Source organism: Salvelinus namaycush, chromosome 17 (genome assembly GCF_016432855.1).
Source record: "Salvelinus namaycush isolate Seneca chromosome 17, SaNama_1.0, whole genome shotgun sequence".
Lineage (NCBI taxonomy): Eukaryota > Metazoa > Chordata > Actinopteri > Salmoniformes > Salmonidae > Salvelinus > Salvelinus namaycush.
In genome coordinates this window covers 22,132,414-22,149,016 of record NC_052323.1, presented here as the reverse complement: position 1 = coordinate 22,149,016, position 16,603 = coordinate 22,132,414, and the positions used below count along the sequence as shown (strand labels likewise).

General features: G+C 42.9%; 1 protein-coding gene across 1 annotated transcript in view; it reads right to left on the bottom strand.

Moving 5' to 3' along the window:
* LOC120062153 (serine/threonine-protein phosphatase 2B catalytic subunit alpha isoform-like) overlaps positions 1 to 16,603 on the bottom strand; it is a 76,831-nt gene that overhangs the window by 5,672 nt on the left and 54,556 nt on the right. The window contains exons 11-13 of the mRNA XM_039011959.1: positions 13,185 to 13,269; positions 12,797 to 12,894; positions 12,151 to 12,198 (exon numbers count right to left, since the gene is read on the bottom strand). Coding sequence (XP_038867887.1) covers positions 12,151 to 12,198; positions 12,797 to 12,894; positions 13,185 to 13,269 — 231 coding nt within the window. The remainder of the gene's footprint in view (positions 1 to 12,150; positions 12,199 to 12,796; positions 12,895 to 13,184; positions 13,270 to 16,603) is intronic.

Below are 16,603 nucleotides of genomic sequence, written 5' to 3'. Positions count from 1 at the left end.
AGTCATGAGCCGCCCTCCAGTCATGAGCCGCCCTTCAGTCCGGAGCTGCCCTTCAGTCCGGAGCTGCCCTTCAGTCCGGAGCTGCCATTCAGTCCGGAGCTGCCCCTCAGTCCGGAGCTGCCCCTCAGTCCGGAGCTGCCCCTCAGTCCGGAGCTGCCATTCAGTCCGGAGCTGCCCCTCAGTCTGGAGCTGCCCCTCAGTTCAGAGTTGCCCCTCAGTCCGGAGCTACCACTCAGTCCGGAGCTGCCCCTCCGTCCAGTGGCGCCCTCTACGATGGTCTTCAGTCCGGGACTCGCTGCAAGGGTCCTCGTTCCTGGGAGGCCACCTAAGCGGGTATTGACTATGGTGGAGTGGGGTCCACGTCCCGCACCCGAGCCACCGCCGTAGGAAGGCCCACCCGGACCCTCCCCTTCTGTGTCAGGTTTTGCGGCCGGAGTCCGCACCTTTAGGGGGGGGGGTACTGTCACGCCCTGGCCTTAGTTATCTTTGTTTTCTTTATTATTTTAGTTAGGTCAGGGTGTGACATGGGGGATGTTTGTGTGTTTTTGTCTCGTCTAGGGTGTTTGTATTGTCTAGGGGGTGTTTGTAGAGTTCATGGGGTTGTGTTCATTGTAGGTGTTTATGTAAGTCTATGGTTGCCTAGATTGGGTCTCAATTAGAGACAGCTGTCTATCGTTGTCTCTGATTGGGAGCCATATTTAGGCAGCCATAGTCATTAGGTAGGTTGTGGGTGATTGTCTATGTGTAAGTTGCCAGTGTCTGCACTTATTGTTTGTATAGCTTCACGTTCGTCTGTTTGTTGTTTTGATTTAGTTTGTATAGTGTTCGTTTCGTTTGTCTTCTTCTAATAAAGAGAAGAATGTATTTATATCACGCTGCGCCTTGGTCCTCTCTTTCACGTAACGACGAACGTGACAGTGGGAAGCTTGTGGAAGAATACCCGAAACGTTTTACCCAAGTTAAACAATTTAAAGGCAATGCTACCAAATACGAACTGAGTGTATGTAAACTTCTGACCCACTGGGAATGTGATGAAAGAAATAAAAGCTGAAATAAATCATTCTCTCTACTATTATTCTGACATTTCACATTCTTAAAATAAAGTGGTGATCCTAACTGACCTAATACAGGGAGTATTTACCAGGATTAAATGTCAGGAATTGTGAAAAACTGATTTTAAATGTATTTGGCTAAGGTGTATGTAAACTTCTGACTTCAACTGTACTTGGATGTGTAGTATCAGCGTTTGTTGCTGACATGTCATACCTAAGTTTGCTTATCTTGCCAAAGAAAAAGTAATTAAAGTAGTTGGAAATATCAGTGGGTTTTGTGATGAATGAGCCATCTGATTCAATGAATGATGGACCCGAGTTAGCCCTTTTTCCCAAAATGTCATTTAAGGTGCTCCAAAGCGTTTTACTATCATTCTTTATATCATTGATTTTTGTTTCATAGTATAGTTTATTTTTATTTTTATTTAGTTTAGTAACATGATTTCTTAATTTGAAGTACGTTTGCCAATCAGTTGGGCTGCCAGACTTATTTGCCATACCTTTTGCCTCATCCCTCTCAACCATACAATTTTTCAATTCCTCATCAACCCAAGGGGATTTAACAGTTTTTACAGTCATTTTCTTAAGGGGTGCGTGCTTATTAGTAACTGGAATAAGCAATTTCATAAATTCGTCAAGTGTAGCGTCTGGTTGCTCCTCATTACACACCACGGACCAGCAAATATTATTTACATCATCAACATATAAATCACTACAAAACTTGACCTCTTATACACTATATTAGGCCCAGCCTTTGGAACTTTGGTTTTCCTAGATATGGCTACTATATTGTGATCACTACATCCTATGGATTTGGATTCTGCTTTAAAGCAAATATCTGCAGCATTAGTAAAGATGTGATCAATACACGTTGATGATTTATGTCCTGTGCTGTTTGTAACTACCCTGGTAGGTTGACTGATAACCTGAACCAGTTTGCAGACACTGGTTACAGTTTGAATTTTTTACTTGGGTGGGCAGCTTGATGAGAGCCAGTCAATATTGAAATCACCCAGAAAATATACTTCTCTGTTGATATCACCTACATTATCAAGCATTTCACACATATTATCCAGATACTGACTGTTAGCACTTGGTGGTCTATAGCAGCTTCCCACCAGAATGGGTTTAAGGTGAGGCAGATGAACCTGTAGCCATATTACTTCAACAGTATTTAACATTAGATCGTCTCTAAGCTTTACAGGAATGTCGTTCTGAATATAGACCGCAACTCCGCCCTCTTTGGCATTTCTGTCTTTTCGGTAGATGTTATAACCATGTATTGCTACCACTGTATCATCAAAAGGTATTATCTAAGTGAGTTTCAGAGATGGTCAGAATATGAATGTCATTTGTTACAAGCAAATTATTGACTTCATGGAACTTGTTCCTCAGGCTGCATATGTTAATATGGGCTATTTTTAGATGGTGGTTCTATGTGGAACCATAATGACTCAAATAACCGTTTGAGCTCTTCAATGGTTCTTTGCAGTTCTGAAAATGGGTTCTTTCCTCTTTAGTGACAATAAAAAATGTAGGGGGGTCGGCTCATTCAAATATTTTGGGGCTTGGTTTGCTCACAGCTCCTTTTCAACTGTGAGTGAGCGTGTCATTCCAGTCTATCAGTTGTGTTATGCCATTACATGTTAAATATGACTATGGCCAATGACGGTTACATATGACTCATGTTCTTTATAGAACCTCAGGAAAGTGTTCTTTATAACACTATAAAGGTTCCATTTAGAACCGTATGAGCATATTTCTTTATAGAATCGTCCAAAAAGTGTTCTATACAGCACGAAAAAGGGATCTACTATCGTTAGGAACCAAAGAAACCCCTATTTGGCACTATATGAAATATATATGGAATATATACAATATGTGTGTACAAGGCTTGGCGTCAACTTCATTTCAATTCCAGTCAATTCAGGAAGTATACTGAAATTCAAATTCTCTTCTATGCTTTCAATGAGGAAAATTTGGAATTGGAATTTGGTTTAATTCTGAATTGATTGGAATTGAAATGGAATTGTCCACAACCCTGCTTGCTACATACACACACGATAAGCAGTTACTAGGCTTGGGCGGTATGCCGTATATACCCTATAGAGCTCCCGAGTTGCGCAGCGGTCTAAGGCACTGCAGCTCAGTGCAAGAGGCATCACTACAGTCCCTGGTTCGATTCCAGGCTGTATCACATCTGGCCGTGATTGAGAGTCCCATAGGGCGGCACACAATTGGCCCAGCATCGCCCGGGGTAGGCCGTCATTGTAAATACGCATTTGCTCTTAACTGACTTGCCTAGTTAAATAAATAAAAAATATATATACTGGGTTATTTGGAAATAGCTAGGAGTTTGGTTTTCAATACTGTTTAAACTATTTATTTGAAGTTTTTCAATACATTTTAATATTTGTAGCTACTTTTTAAGTAAATACCTGCAGTCAACTTGTACAATAGGTTAAGAGAAAAAATGCAAAAAGCTTATTTCTTTCAAATTTTGTGCACAAATTTGTTTACATCCCTGTTAGAATCTGATTAAACATCATAATCATTACACAGGTGCACCTTGTGCACCTTGTGCTGGGGACAATAAAAAGCCACTAAAATATGCAGTTTTGTCACACAACACAATGCCACAGATGTCTATATTTTGAGGGAGCGCACAATTGGCATGCTGACTGCAGGAATGTTCACCAGAGCAGTTGCCAGAGAATTTTTTATTTGTATTTTTTTAATTTACATTTTCTCCCCTTTTCTCCCCAATTTTCGTGGTATCCAATCGCTAGTAATTACTATCTTGTCTCATCGCTACAACTCCCGTACGGGCTCGGGAGAGACGAAGGTCGAAAGCCACGCGTCCTCCGAAGCACAACCCAACCAAGCCGCACTGCTTCTTAACACAGCGCGCCTCCAAACCGGAAGCCAGCCCCCTTGGTTAGCGCGCACTGCGCCCGGCCCGCCACAGGAGTCGCTGGAGCGCGATGAGACAAGGATATCCCTACCGGCCAAACCCTCCCTAACCCGGACGACGCTAGCCCAATTGTGCGTCGCCCCACAGACCTCCCGGTCGCGGCCGGCTGCGACAGAGCCTGGGCGCGAACCCAGAGACTCTGGTGGCGCCACCCGGGAGGCCCCCAGTTGCCAGAGAATTTAATAAGATAATCCATCCACCTTTATCTATCTACCATAAGCCGTGTCCGACATTGTTTTAGAGAATATGGCAGTACGTCCAACCCGGCCTCACAACCGCAGACCACGTGTAACCACGCCAGCCCAGGACGTCCCTTCCGGCTTCTTCACCTGCGGGATCATCTGAGACCAGCCATCCGGACAGCTGATGAAACTGAGGAGTATTTATGTCTGTAATAAAACTCATTCTGATTGGCTGGGCCTAGCTCTTAAGGGGGTGGGGGGCTACGCCCTCGCAGGCCCACCCATGGCTGCCACCCTGCCCAGTCATGTGAAATTCATAGATTAGGGCCTAATGAATGTATTTTGATTGACTGATTTCCTTACAGTTCATATAACTCAGTAAAATAGTTGAAATTGTTGCATGTTGCGGTTATGTTTTTGTTCAGTATACTTTTTTGTTCAACACATTCAGCAGAAAATAGCTTCATTTTCATCAGATGACAACAGAAGTGCAATGCTATTTGTCTGGCAGCCTCACAAGTAAATGAGTTTACAGTGAAAAAGCAAGGTATTTTTGGCAAGAAACGATGCATTGCCATCATATTTCTAATGTTTATCATAGAAAGAATGTAGCTAGCTACATTTCTTAATGTTTTGCTTAAAGTTAATCTTGCATTATACCGGAAAAAAGTAGTCTACACGGAAAAGTACCAGAGAAAAGTAGTCTATATGGAAAACCACCAGAGAAAAGTAGTCTATATGGAAAACCACCAGAGAAAAGTAGTCTATATGGAAAACCGCCAGAGAAAAGTAGTCTATATGGAAAACCACCAGAGAAAAGTAGTCTGTATGGAAAACCACCAGAGAAAAGTAGTCTATATGGAAAACCACCAGAGAAAAGTAGTCTGTATGGAAAACCACCAGAGAAAAGTAGTCTGTATGGAAAACCGCCAGAGAAAAGTAGTCTGTATGGAAAACCACCAGAGAAAAGTAGTCTGTATGGAAAACCACCAGAGAAAAGTAGTCTGTATGGAAAACCGCCAGAGAAAAGTAGTCTGTATGGAAAACCACCAGAGAAAAGTAGTCTGTATGGAAAACCACCAGAGAAAAGTAGTCTATATGGAAAACCACCAGAGAAAAGTAGTCTGTATGGAAAACCACCAGAGAAAAGTAGTCTGTATGGAAAACCACCAGAGAAAAGTAGTCTGTATGGAAAACCACCAGAGAAAAGTAGTCTGTATGGAAAACCACCAGAGAAAAGTAGTCTGTATGGAAAACCACCAGAGAAAAGTAGTCTGTATGGAAAACCACCAGAGAAAAGTAGCTACACATCAGTCAGAGCTCTGTCATCCGAGTGGAGAAGTGCAACTGAAGCACAAAATGTGTCTGATGCTGAGCAGAAATTACAATAAGAAGCATTTTAGATCTGCGTCTTCAAAACGCAGCAAGATATTTCTTATGCGTTTAATATTTTTGTCTGCGTGAAAATCGCAGCATTCTGCTGTTATCTCAGTAAGTGGCTGAATTAATAAGGAGACGGGGCATCATATTGTGTTAGCTTTCTGCCGTGTTTGAGAAATCTGTACAACTGCCTGCTATCTTGATTTTATGGCGTTTTTTCTCCTATCCGTTCTCGGCCCGTCTGCTATTTCCCCATCTTCTTGCCCCATCTTCTTTGAGCAGAGCAGGCAGGCAGGCCTGTTGCCCTTGCGACTCCAGACTCCACACAGACACAGCATGTACCGTAAGTGAAAAATCTATGTTAACCTCTCTCAGTTTATATGACTTCTAATGTGTTGAAGGATCTCTTTAAGTTCATGCGTGTGTATGTGTGTGTGGGTGTGCAACCACACACCCTCTGGGCAGACAGCAAAAAGCTCTTGCTTGACCCAATTCAGGAAACCGTTGATTTTCTTCAGAGAAACTGTCTAAACGGATTTCCTGTTGTTTTGAGACCTCACTAGAAGAGTAGAATAACTAGCTGTTGCTACAGAACGAGATGACCAATTTACAGTTAGTCTGTACCTTCTACCATAGTTTAGTCTCATTCACCACGCATGAACACATACCAAGATGTTTTGTATATGCTTGCGTAAGATAGTTTGACTATATAAGGCTTCTGTACTCATTGTGTCATCGAGCTCTCAGCCTTACACTTCAGAGTGCATGACTGACCAGCTTCATTATTGCAATTCTTATTAATAATGATTGATTGTTTGAAGAAATAACAAAGTCTCTCTCAATTGGTTAGAATTTCCACAACAGTTTACATGCTGCTTCTAACCTCAGACAAGCATGCGTCAAAACTCTGTTCATTTGCACAGTGTCTCTCATTCACATTCGCTTGTAAATGTCCAAACTCACCAAAAATGAATTCGGTAGCTCCAAGCTATATACAGTGCAGACCCCTTTACTTTTTCCACATGTTGTTATGTTACAGCCTAATTCTAAAATTGATTCAATTGTTTTTTCCCCTCATCAATCTACACATAATACCCCATAATGACAAAGCAAAAACAGATTTTTTAGAAATGTTTGCAAATGTATTAAAAATAAAAAACTCTTTCCTCATTACTTTGTTGAAGTATGACACTACAAGCTTGGCACACCTGTATTTGGGGAGTTTCTCCCATTCTTCTCTGACGATCCTCTCAAGCTCTGTCAGTTTGGATGGGGAGCGTCGCTGCACAGCTATTTTCAGATCTCTCCAGAGATGTCCTGTTGGATGGTGAACCTTTGCCCCAGTCTGAGGTCCTAAGCTCTGGAGCTGGTTATCATCAAGGATCTCTCTGTACTTTGCTCTGTTTGTCTTTCCCTCGATCCTAACTGGTCTCCCAGTCCCTGCCGCTGAAAAACATCTCCACAGCATGATTCTGCCACCACCATGCTTCACCGTAGGGATGGTGCCAGGTTTCCTCTAGATGTGACGCTTGACATTCAGGCCAAAGAGTTCAATCTTGGTTTCATCAGACCAGAGAATCTTGTTTCTCATGATCTGAGAGTCCTTTAGGTACCTTTTTGCAAACTCCATGTGGGCTGTCATGTGCCTTTTTCTGAGGAGTGACTTCCGCCTGGCCACTCTACCGTAAATGCCTGATTGGTGGAGTGCTGCCGAGATGGTTGTCCTTCTGGAAGGTTCTCCCATCTCCACAGAGGAACTCTGGAGCTCTGTCAGAGTCACCAAGGCCCTTCTCCCCCCGATTGCTCAGTTTGGCCGTGCAGCCAGCTCTAGGAAAAGTCTTGGTGGTTCTAAACTTCTTCCATTTAAGAACGATGGGGGCCTCCTGAGTGGCGCAGTGTCTCAGTGTTGCGGCGTCACTACAGCCTGGGGTTCGATCCCATTACTGTGTCATTACTGGCCGTGACCCGGAGTCCCATAGGGCAGCGCACAATTGGCCTAACGTCATCTGGGTTAGGCGAAGGTTTGGCCAGGGGGGCTTTGATTGGCTCATCGCGCTCTAGTAACACCTTGTGGCAAGCCTGGCACCTGCTGACTTAGGTCATCAGTTGAACAGTGTTTCCTCCGACACATTGGTGCAGCTGGGTTCCGGGTTAAGCGAGCGGATGTTAAGAAGTGCGGCTTGGCGGGTCATGTTTCGGAGGACGCATGACTCGACCTTCGCCTCTCCTGAGCCCGTTGGGGAGTTGCAGCGATGAGACAAGATCACGAAATTGGAGAAAAAAAGGAGGTAAAAATTACAACAAAAATAAATAAATAAAATGTATATTTAAATTACGATGGAGATTTTTTGGTACCCTTCCCCAGATCTGTGCCTCGACACAATCCTGTCTCGGAGCTCTACGGACAATTCCTTCAACCTCACGGCTTGGTTTTTTTCTCTGACATGCACTGTCAACTGTGGGACCTTATATAGACAGTTGTGTGCCTTTCCAAATCATGTCAAAACAATTGAATTTACCACAAGTGGACTCAAATCAAGTTGTAGAAACATCTCAAGGATGATCAATGGAAACAGGATGCACCTGAGCTCAATTTCGAGTCTCATAGCAAAGGGTCTGAATACTTATGTAAATCAGGTATTTCAGTTTTTTATTTTGAATAGATTTGCAAACATTTCGATAAAACAGTTTTTGCTTTGTCATTATGGGGTATTGTGTGTACATTGATGAGGATCCATTTTTTTTATTCAATCAATTTTAGAATAAGGCTGTAACGTAACAAAATATGGAAAAAGTCAAGGGGTCTGAATACTTTCCGAATGCACTGTATGTATAAATCGATGAGCTGGAAAGCCTGTCTTTGCAATTCATTCATTTACTTTTGTTTGCGCTCGTTAGCATATTTAGCTAGCAGCCTCCATGGAAATTCGCTATTACTTGTGCTAATTTTGTTAGCATTCTGGTAATAGACACCCGATGGGCTTTTTTTGGCACCCCCTTGTGTACTAAGCCGGTAATACTGTATATCCCAGGATGAGAAAAGGATGGTATGACGATATGAACATCTGGATACCACCCAACCCTACTAGTTACTACACAAAAGCCTTATAAATACACATAACAGCTAGGCCAGTACAAACAGAATATACTGAACACTTACAGACATCATTTACACACTTACAATCCACTATCCTTCCAGACTTATAAGTGTCAAGATTCAACAGTATCCTACTAGCGACTGACAGTCTACATAAAGATTGTAGTGTTCATGTGTTACAGTTTTTCTCAGTCGCTTTGGTGCATTTCTTAGATCAAAAGTGCAATTCTTGATACTACTTGTACAAATTCCAAATCATCTAGTCACTTGTGCACATCATTAAAGCAATTTCTTATTCCTTTGAACAAATTGCAATTGATAATGTACAAGTGTCAGCTTTTTTCCACATTATCAATTGCTCATGTCATGTTGATCAAAATATAGTAGATGGTTCTCTGTTGAATAGTCTTACGCCTCAAAACATCTAGGCATTAGTTCCTTGCATAAGCCATTACATGCAAAATTGTTGAACTATTTGTCATAAACTGTCAAGCATAGTTTTACACATTTCTATTAGACCTTTTGTACAAAAATGTGAATTGATGAATCGTGCAGGTGAAATTGACCCTCACTCAAGAAGGAATGTAAAGTGTTAGTTCAACCAACAATCAACCAGTTGTCTAAATTGCTCAAAGGTGCATCTCATGAAGAATCAATTGGCAAGCATATATAGACAGACCACAACACAGAGTTGCAATTTTCCAATAATGGATGGACCAGGAAACGAACAGGGTCAACAGCCAAGAGGAGGAAGAAGAGGAGCAAGGATGCGTGGTGGAAGGCAAAACAGAGGAAGAGGCAGAAGAGGACATAGGCGCATATCTGATGACATAAGGGTCACTATTCTAGACCATGTTGTCAATCATGGCCTTACAATGGCTGAGGCGGGTCGAAGGGTGCAGCCGAATATTGGGAGATCAACCGTGTCCTCAATAGTTCAAACGTTTCGAAGAGAGAACAGGTATGTCCACCAATGTACAGTGCACTGTTACTGTATATAAGCAGTATACTGTATACTTCCTACAATACTTCATATTACAGTAGTCCACTTGTATTTCACAGCATACAGAAATATACTCTATACAGATACATACTGCACCTTACATGCACCCACCTGTATGTTTTACAGTAAAATGTGTGTTCGCATAGTTTTTGTCTATGTGAAAGTGTGCGATGCATCACTGCATTTTTCCCCACATAGGACTGCAAGATTACCTCAAACCGGTGGCAGAGGACGCCTTTTCACACCTCAACAGGAGGAGGCTATTTGCACCATGGTCCGAGCAAACAATGCCATGAGACTCAGGGAAATACAAAGGACCATTATAGAAGACAAGGATGTCTTTGAAAACATCCATACGGTTAGCATCTCAACCATCGACAGGGTGCTGCATAGAAACCAGATGAGTATGAAACAGCTGTACCGTGTACCATTCCAAAGGAATGAGGACAGAGTTAAGGAGCTACGGTACCAGTATGTACAGGTAAAACATATATCAATGTAACTACTTTACAGCAACATTTTATAGTGATACAAAGTACAGTAAGCATAAACTGCACACATTTCAATTGCTGTGGAAGGAACATGCAATATATGTACATTTTATGTCACTCTTCCTTACCAAAACAAATTCAACTGTGTGTTCTGGGATATAGCGTATAATGGAGTTGGAATCAAGTGAACCCTCTCACAACTTTGTATACGTGGATGAGGCTGGCTTCAACCTGACCAAATGCAGAAGGCGGGGTCGGAATATCATCGGTCACAGAGCTACTGTGGATTTGCCAGGCCAACGGGGAGGAAATATCAGCATGTGTGCTACTATTTCGGAGCATGGTGTCCTAACCCATATCCCCCTTATAGGGCCATACAACACCCAGCATCTACTCAACTTTTTAGAGACTCTCTACAGGGCTCTCATCCCTGATGATGAGAGTGGTCTGTTTAGAGAGGATTTGCCAAAGTATGTGGTCATTTGTGATAATGTGAGTTTCCATCGATCAAACATCATAAGGCAATAGTTTGTGACCCACCCGAGGATGCTCATAGAATTCCTCCCACCTTATTCACCATTCCTTAACCCAATTGAGGAGTTCTTTTCAGCATGGAGGTGGAAGGTGTACGATCGTCAGCCACACACACAGATGACCCTGCTGGCTGCAATGGATGCAGCATGTGAGGACATCACAGTAGACGCCTGCAGAGGATGGATAAGGCATTCCAAAAGATTCTTTCCACGTTGCATTGGAAGGGAAAATATCCGGTGTGATGTGGATGAGAATATGTGGGCCAACAGACAGGAACGTCTGGATGTGTAGAGACAGCACAACAGTGCTGCGGGCAAAGTTGTGCCTTAGGGGTGGTTTCCTGTGTTTCTTTCTAATTTAGTTTTTTTTCCTTTGTGCCCCTTGGGTTGTCCAGTCTCTTTCAATCAATAACCCACATACAGTAATATGTAAATAGTACTGTTTAAATTGATATATGCCATAGAAGTGCAGCCTTGTGCATTTTCAATACAGTAACTGTCATCCAAACTGTAGCCTAAGTTTACATCAGGTAATACTGTCAAAGTACACAGTTACATTGACAACATGCCTAAACATTTTGACGACCTTGTTCGTGAACAATGACTCAATGACTTATCATTCTGATGACACTGACATGATCATTGGCATGAATATTTACTTTTGAGAGATGTACTAAGGGTTTTTAGTGACTGACTAGCTTTAGAAACATATCTATTGTATATTGCAGTTTGTACAAATTGTTCTGAGAAATGCACTTATTATTTTGCACATGTTAGGGATGATGTGAAAAATGCACCAAAGCGACTGAGAAAAACTGTAACAATGTGTGTCATCACGGAACATCACGTTTCCAACGCAAAACTCCACAGGCTCCCCACAGCACATGTTGTTGTACCGAAATCAAATAGCAGAGGTTGTGTAGGGATGGTGTCATTGTGTAGGGATGATGTCATTGTGTAGGGACGATGTTAGAGTTATCGTAGGGTCAGATTCCTCCCCCAGCTGATACACACTTATGATTAGTCACTGTCTTACCGTTGTGTGTGTTTTTTTCCGGAGCGTGTCTTGTGGAATGTGTGTTTGAGGGTGTGTGTGTGTGAGGAGTGTGAGTGTGTGTGTGTGTGTGTGTGTGTGTGTGTGTGTGTGTGTGTGTGTGTGTGTGTGTGTGTGTGTGTGTGTGTGTGTGTGTGTGTGTGTGTGTGTGTGTGTGTGTGTGAGAGAGAGAGAGAAGTGTGTAGAGGGGAGTGTGTGTGAGGAGAAAGAATAAGAGCAGTCAGGCTTCACCATGAGCAGTGCTGTTAGAAGAGCTCAATGGATTGTGGATAAGTGTATGGCGTAGATGGGTCGCCATGCCTCATCCCCCTCTTTCTCTACCTCTTTCATTCTCTCACACACTCACTCGCTTAATCTCATTGTTGATGCATGAGTGGAATTTACCTTCTGCGTCCTCAACAGGATCAATGGCTTCAATGGCCTCAATGGTAGCTGAGTATGGAGAGAAAGAGAAAGATAGAGAGTGAAGGAGAAAGAGAGGGAGAGAGAAAGAGGGAGGAGGGTGAGGGTTATTCATGCAAAACCCTTAGAGCGGCACTGCAGCCCTCAGTACAGAGGGCGTTTGGTGTTAGCATGTTCGGTAGCTAGCGTTAGCTCACACACATACACACATACACCATGCTATTACTCCTCAGCAGTAGTGAGGTGAGGGTGACTGACTGACGTGGTGAGTAACAGATGAGAGAGAGAGAGACAGAGGAAAGGAGATGAAGGAAAGAGAGGGGTGGATAGATAGACAGACAGACAGACAGACAGACAGACAGACAGACAGACAGACAGACAGACAGACAGACAGACAGACAGACAGACAGACAGACAGACAGAGATAGATAGATAGATAGATGTAGTGTGTGAGAAAGTGTGTGTGTGTGTGTGTGTGTGTGTGTGTGTGTGTGTGTGTGTGTGTGTGTGTGTGTGTGTGTGTGTGTGTGAGTGTGTACGTATGTGCATGCGTCATGAGAGTGTATGTAAATATATGTGTATATGTGTGTGGGCGTGTTTGCCAGTGTGTGTGTGTGTGTGTACTCACCGCTCTGCAGAGTCTGCTTGCCTCCTGATAGAACTCCGCTGGGCAGCATGCCAGTGGGTGTCAGTCCCTTCAGGGTCAATACGTTCTCACTCTCCTCCCTAAAACACACACACATAGAGGATTAAAAACACACACACACACACACACACACACACACACACACACACACACACACACACACACACACACACACACACACACACACACACACACACGCACACACACACACACTAGCACACACACTCTCACATGCATCTGCACACACACGTACAACAAAAATATGCTCATACACATAGACCTACGCACTTGTTCACACACACACACACACACACACACGCACGCACGCACGCACACACACACAAACACACACACACTGAAGCTCACTCACCGTAAAACTTGGAACATTTTGGCCATCTTCCCGATGGCACGGATCTTGTTCCTGATCACCTCTTTCCTAGCTGCCGCTGCATTGGCTGGAAGGAACCAATCCCAGAGGAGTAAAACACAGGACACCAATCACAAGGACGTGAAAAGGAAGGTTATATTGCCATAACAATAGAGTGAACTGGAACCAACCAATCAACATGTATAAGATCTCCTAAACCTGTGTTACAGTTTTTTTTACAATCACTTTGGCACTAATTTCGGAACCTTGATGTAATTTTTCAAAACTTTAGACACAAAACTCACAACCAATGATCAAAATGCAAATTTTTCAAAACTCAAACACTTTTTCCAATTGCTTGGATACAATACACATAAAGCTAAGATCATTTGTTCATTCAACTAAAATCACCTGTTCAAAATGACACAACTTAACATCAAAGTATTACCATTTCAAAATGCAATTCACACATTACATCTGAAATGACTGTCTATTCATTTCATTACAATGATCTAACTATCAATTGATACAACTGCTCAAAATGACAAGTAACTGTTGCGTTACTCTTAATGCATAGTTTTATGGAAACTGACGAACAATATTCCATGTTTAGATCATGAAAGTTTCAGGATAACGAGATCCATTGACACCAATTACCGTGGAACATGAACCAATTGGACTACATTATCTATGGATGTAATATTTCATCATCATTCTTTATCAGACACTGTTTCTATGGTCCCATATACCACTTTTCCAGACCATGTTTTCAGATTTGACATTACTGTACACTCACCGGCCACTTTATTAGGTACACCTATCTAGTACTGGGTAGGACCCCCTTTTGCCTCCACAACAGCCTGAATTATTCACGGCGTTGTACGTTAAGAGATGCCCTTCTGCACACCACTGTTTTAAACAGCTGTTATTTGCGCATTTGTGGCCTTTCTGTTAGCTTGAATGAGTCTGGACATTCTCCTCTGAACTCTCTCATTAACAAGGTGTGTTTGCCCACAGAACTGCCGCTCACTGAATGTGTTTTGTTTATCGCACCATTCTCTGTAAACTCTAGAGCACATATGTCAGAGTCAAGGCCCGCGGGCCACATCCGGCCCGCGAGAAGGTTTTTTACGGCCCCTGGGATGATCTTGATTTATTATTAGAACCGGCCCGCAGACCGCAGCAAGCCGGCAGCCCGCAGATCTTTTACACGCACCAATACTACATTTCCCACAATGCAACGGTGACGCACCGAGCAGTAGGCTGCTTCATTTCAATATTTATTGGCACAGCAGTCGTCAGCATCACAGTAAAATTAACTTTCAGATACCCATCAAAAATGGCAAAACGGAAGGTGGACACTGAGAACCGGGGGTTTCAAACAAGGTGGGAGTCGGAGTATATGTTCACGGAGGTAGCTGGAAAACCTGTGTGTCTTCTGTGTGGAGAAAGTGTGGCGGTACTGAAAGAGTATAATCTGAGACGACATTATGAAACGAAACACGCGGACAAAAACAAGAATATGGACATGGAACAAAGGCTACAAAAGGCAGAGGAATTAAAACGAGGCCTCAAATCTCGACAGGCTCTGTTCAAAAAAGCCAAATCACAAGGCCAGGCTGCTGTCAAGGCCAGTTTTATTTTGGCAGAAGAGATCGCTAAATCAGCCCGGCCATTTACGGAGGGGGATTTCATCAAAAACTGCATGATTAAAGTTTGTGACGAAGTTTGCCCAGAAAAAAGGCAACTCTTTTTAAATGTGAGTCTGAGCAGAAACACCATTGCCGAGAGAGTAGACCAGTTGTCCATCAATCTAAAAGAGCAGCTTGTGAAAAAGGGAAAAGATTTCATTGCATATTCCTTGGCTGTGGATGAGAGCACCGACATTTCTGACATTGCCCAGTTGTCAATTTTCATCCGCGGAGTGGACTCCAGCCTAAGCGTGACAGAGGAGTTTTTGGCTTTACGTCCTATGCATGGCACAACTACGGGGCATGATTTGTATGAAGAGGTGTCAAGATGTGTAAATGAGATGGAGCTGCCTTGGGAAAAACTCGTGGGTTTGACAACCGACGGAGCACCTGCGATGTGTGGACACAGGAGCGGACTGGTGGCGAAGATACGGGAAAAGATGCAAGAGGAAAACGCGACAGGTGAGCTGACAGCTTATCATTGTATCATACACCAGGAAGCGTTGTGCGGTAAAGCCTTGAAAATGGAGCATGTAATGAGCATCATCACGCGCACAGTTAACTTTATCAGAGCCAAAGGTTTGAATCACCGCCAGTTCAAGGCATTTCTGACGGAGTTAGAAACGGAGCATGGTGATTTGCCTTATCACACAGAGGTGCGATGGCTAAGCCAGGGAAAGGTGCTTCAAAGATGTTTCGAGCTTCGTGAGGAGATTTGTCTGTTCTTGGACAGCAAAGGGAAAGACACAACACAACTCCGAGACGAAATGTTTCTGTGTGAAATGGCTTTTCTGTGTGACATTACGAGTCATCTGAATGCAATGAACTTGCAGCTGCAGGGTCGGGATCATGTCATCTCTGATATGTACAGTACAGTGAAGGCATTTAAAACCAAACTGACTCTGTGGGAGACGCAGATGCGGAAAGAAAATTTGAGCCACTTTCCCAGCTGCCAGACCATGAAAGAGAAGCTCTCTACCAGTGCGTTCCCGAGCGCACAGTTGGCTGATAAAATAGGTATGCTTGCCGCTGACTTTCGACGCCGATTTGCTGACTTTGAAGCACAAAAAAGCAGGTTGGAACTGCTCGGTAACCCATTTGCTGTTGACGTGGAAAGCTCACCACCAAACCTCCAAATGGAGTTGATTGACCTCCAATGCAATGATGCACTGAGGGCAAAATATGCGGCAGTGGGTGCTGCGGAGTTCGCCCGTTTCCTCCCCGACACAATGCCCCAGCTGCGCATCCAGGCTGCTCAAACGTTGTCTATGTTTGGCAGCACATACCTGTGTGAACAACTGTTTTCTTTGATGAACCTGAACAAAACATCACACAGAAGTCGACTTACTGCTGAACACCTCCACTCAATTCTGAGGATTTCCTCAGCTCAGAGCCTTACCCCGAACATTGATGAACTTGTGGAAAAGATGGGACACCACCAAGTATCACCCTCAACCTCAAACAAGTGAACATTACTGTGCAATCACATATTTAGAGTTTTTACTCAGTTCAAGTTTAAAAGTTAAAGTTTAATATTTGTTTTCACTGCATGTTACTTCTCCTTAAACAAAGTGTTGTTTTTGATTAATAGATTTTTGCACTTTATTTTATTGTATTTCAATCCAATTATATTTTAAAAATATTTCAGTTGAGTGGATGATAGAAAATTGCTATTATTGTTTTTTTCTTTGAAGTAAATTTAGCCCACTTTTGCTAAAATAGAAAATATAG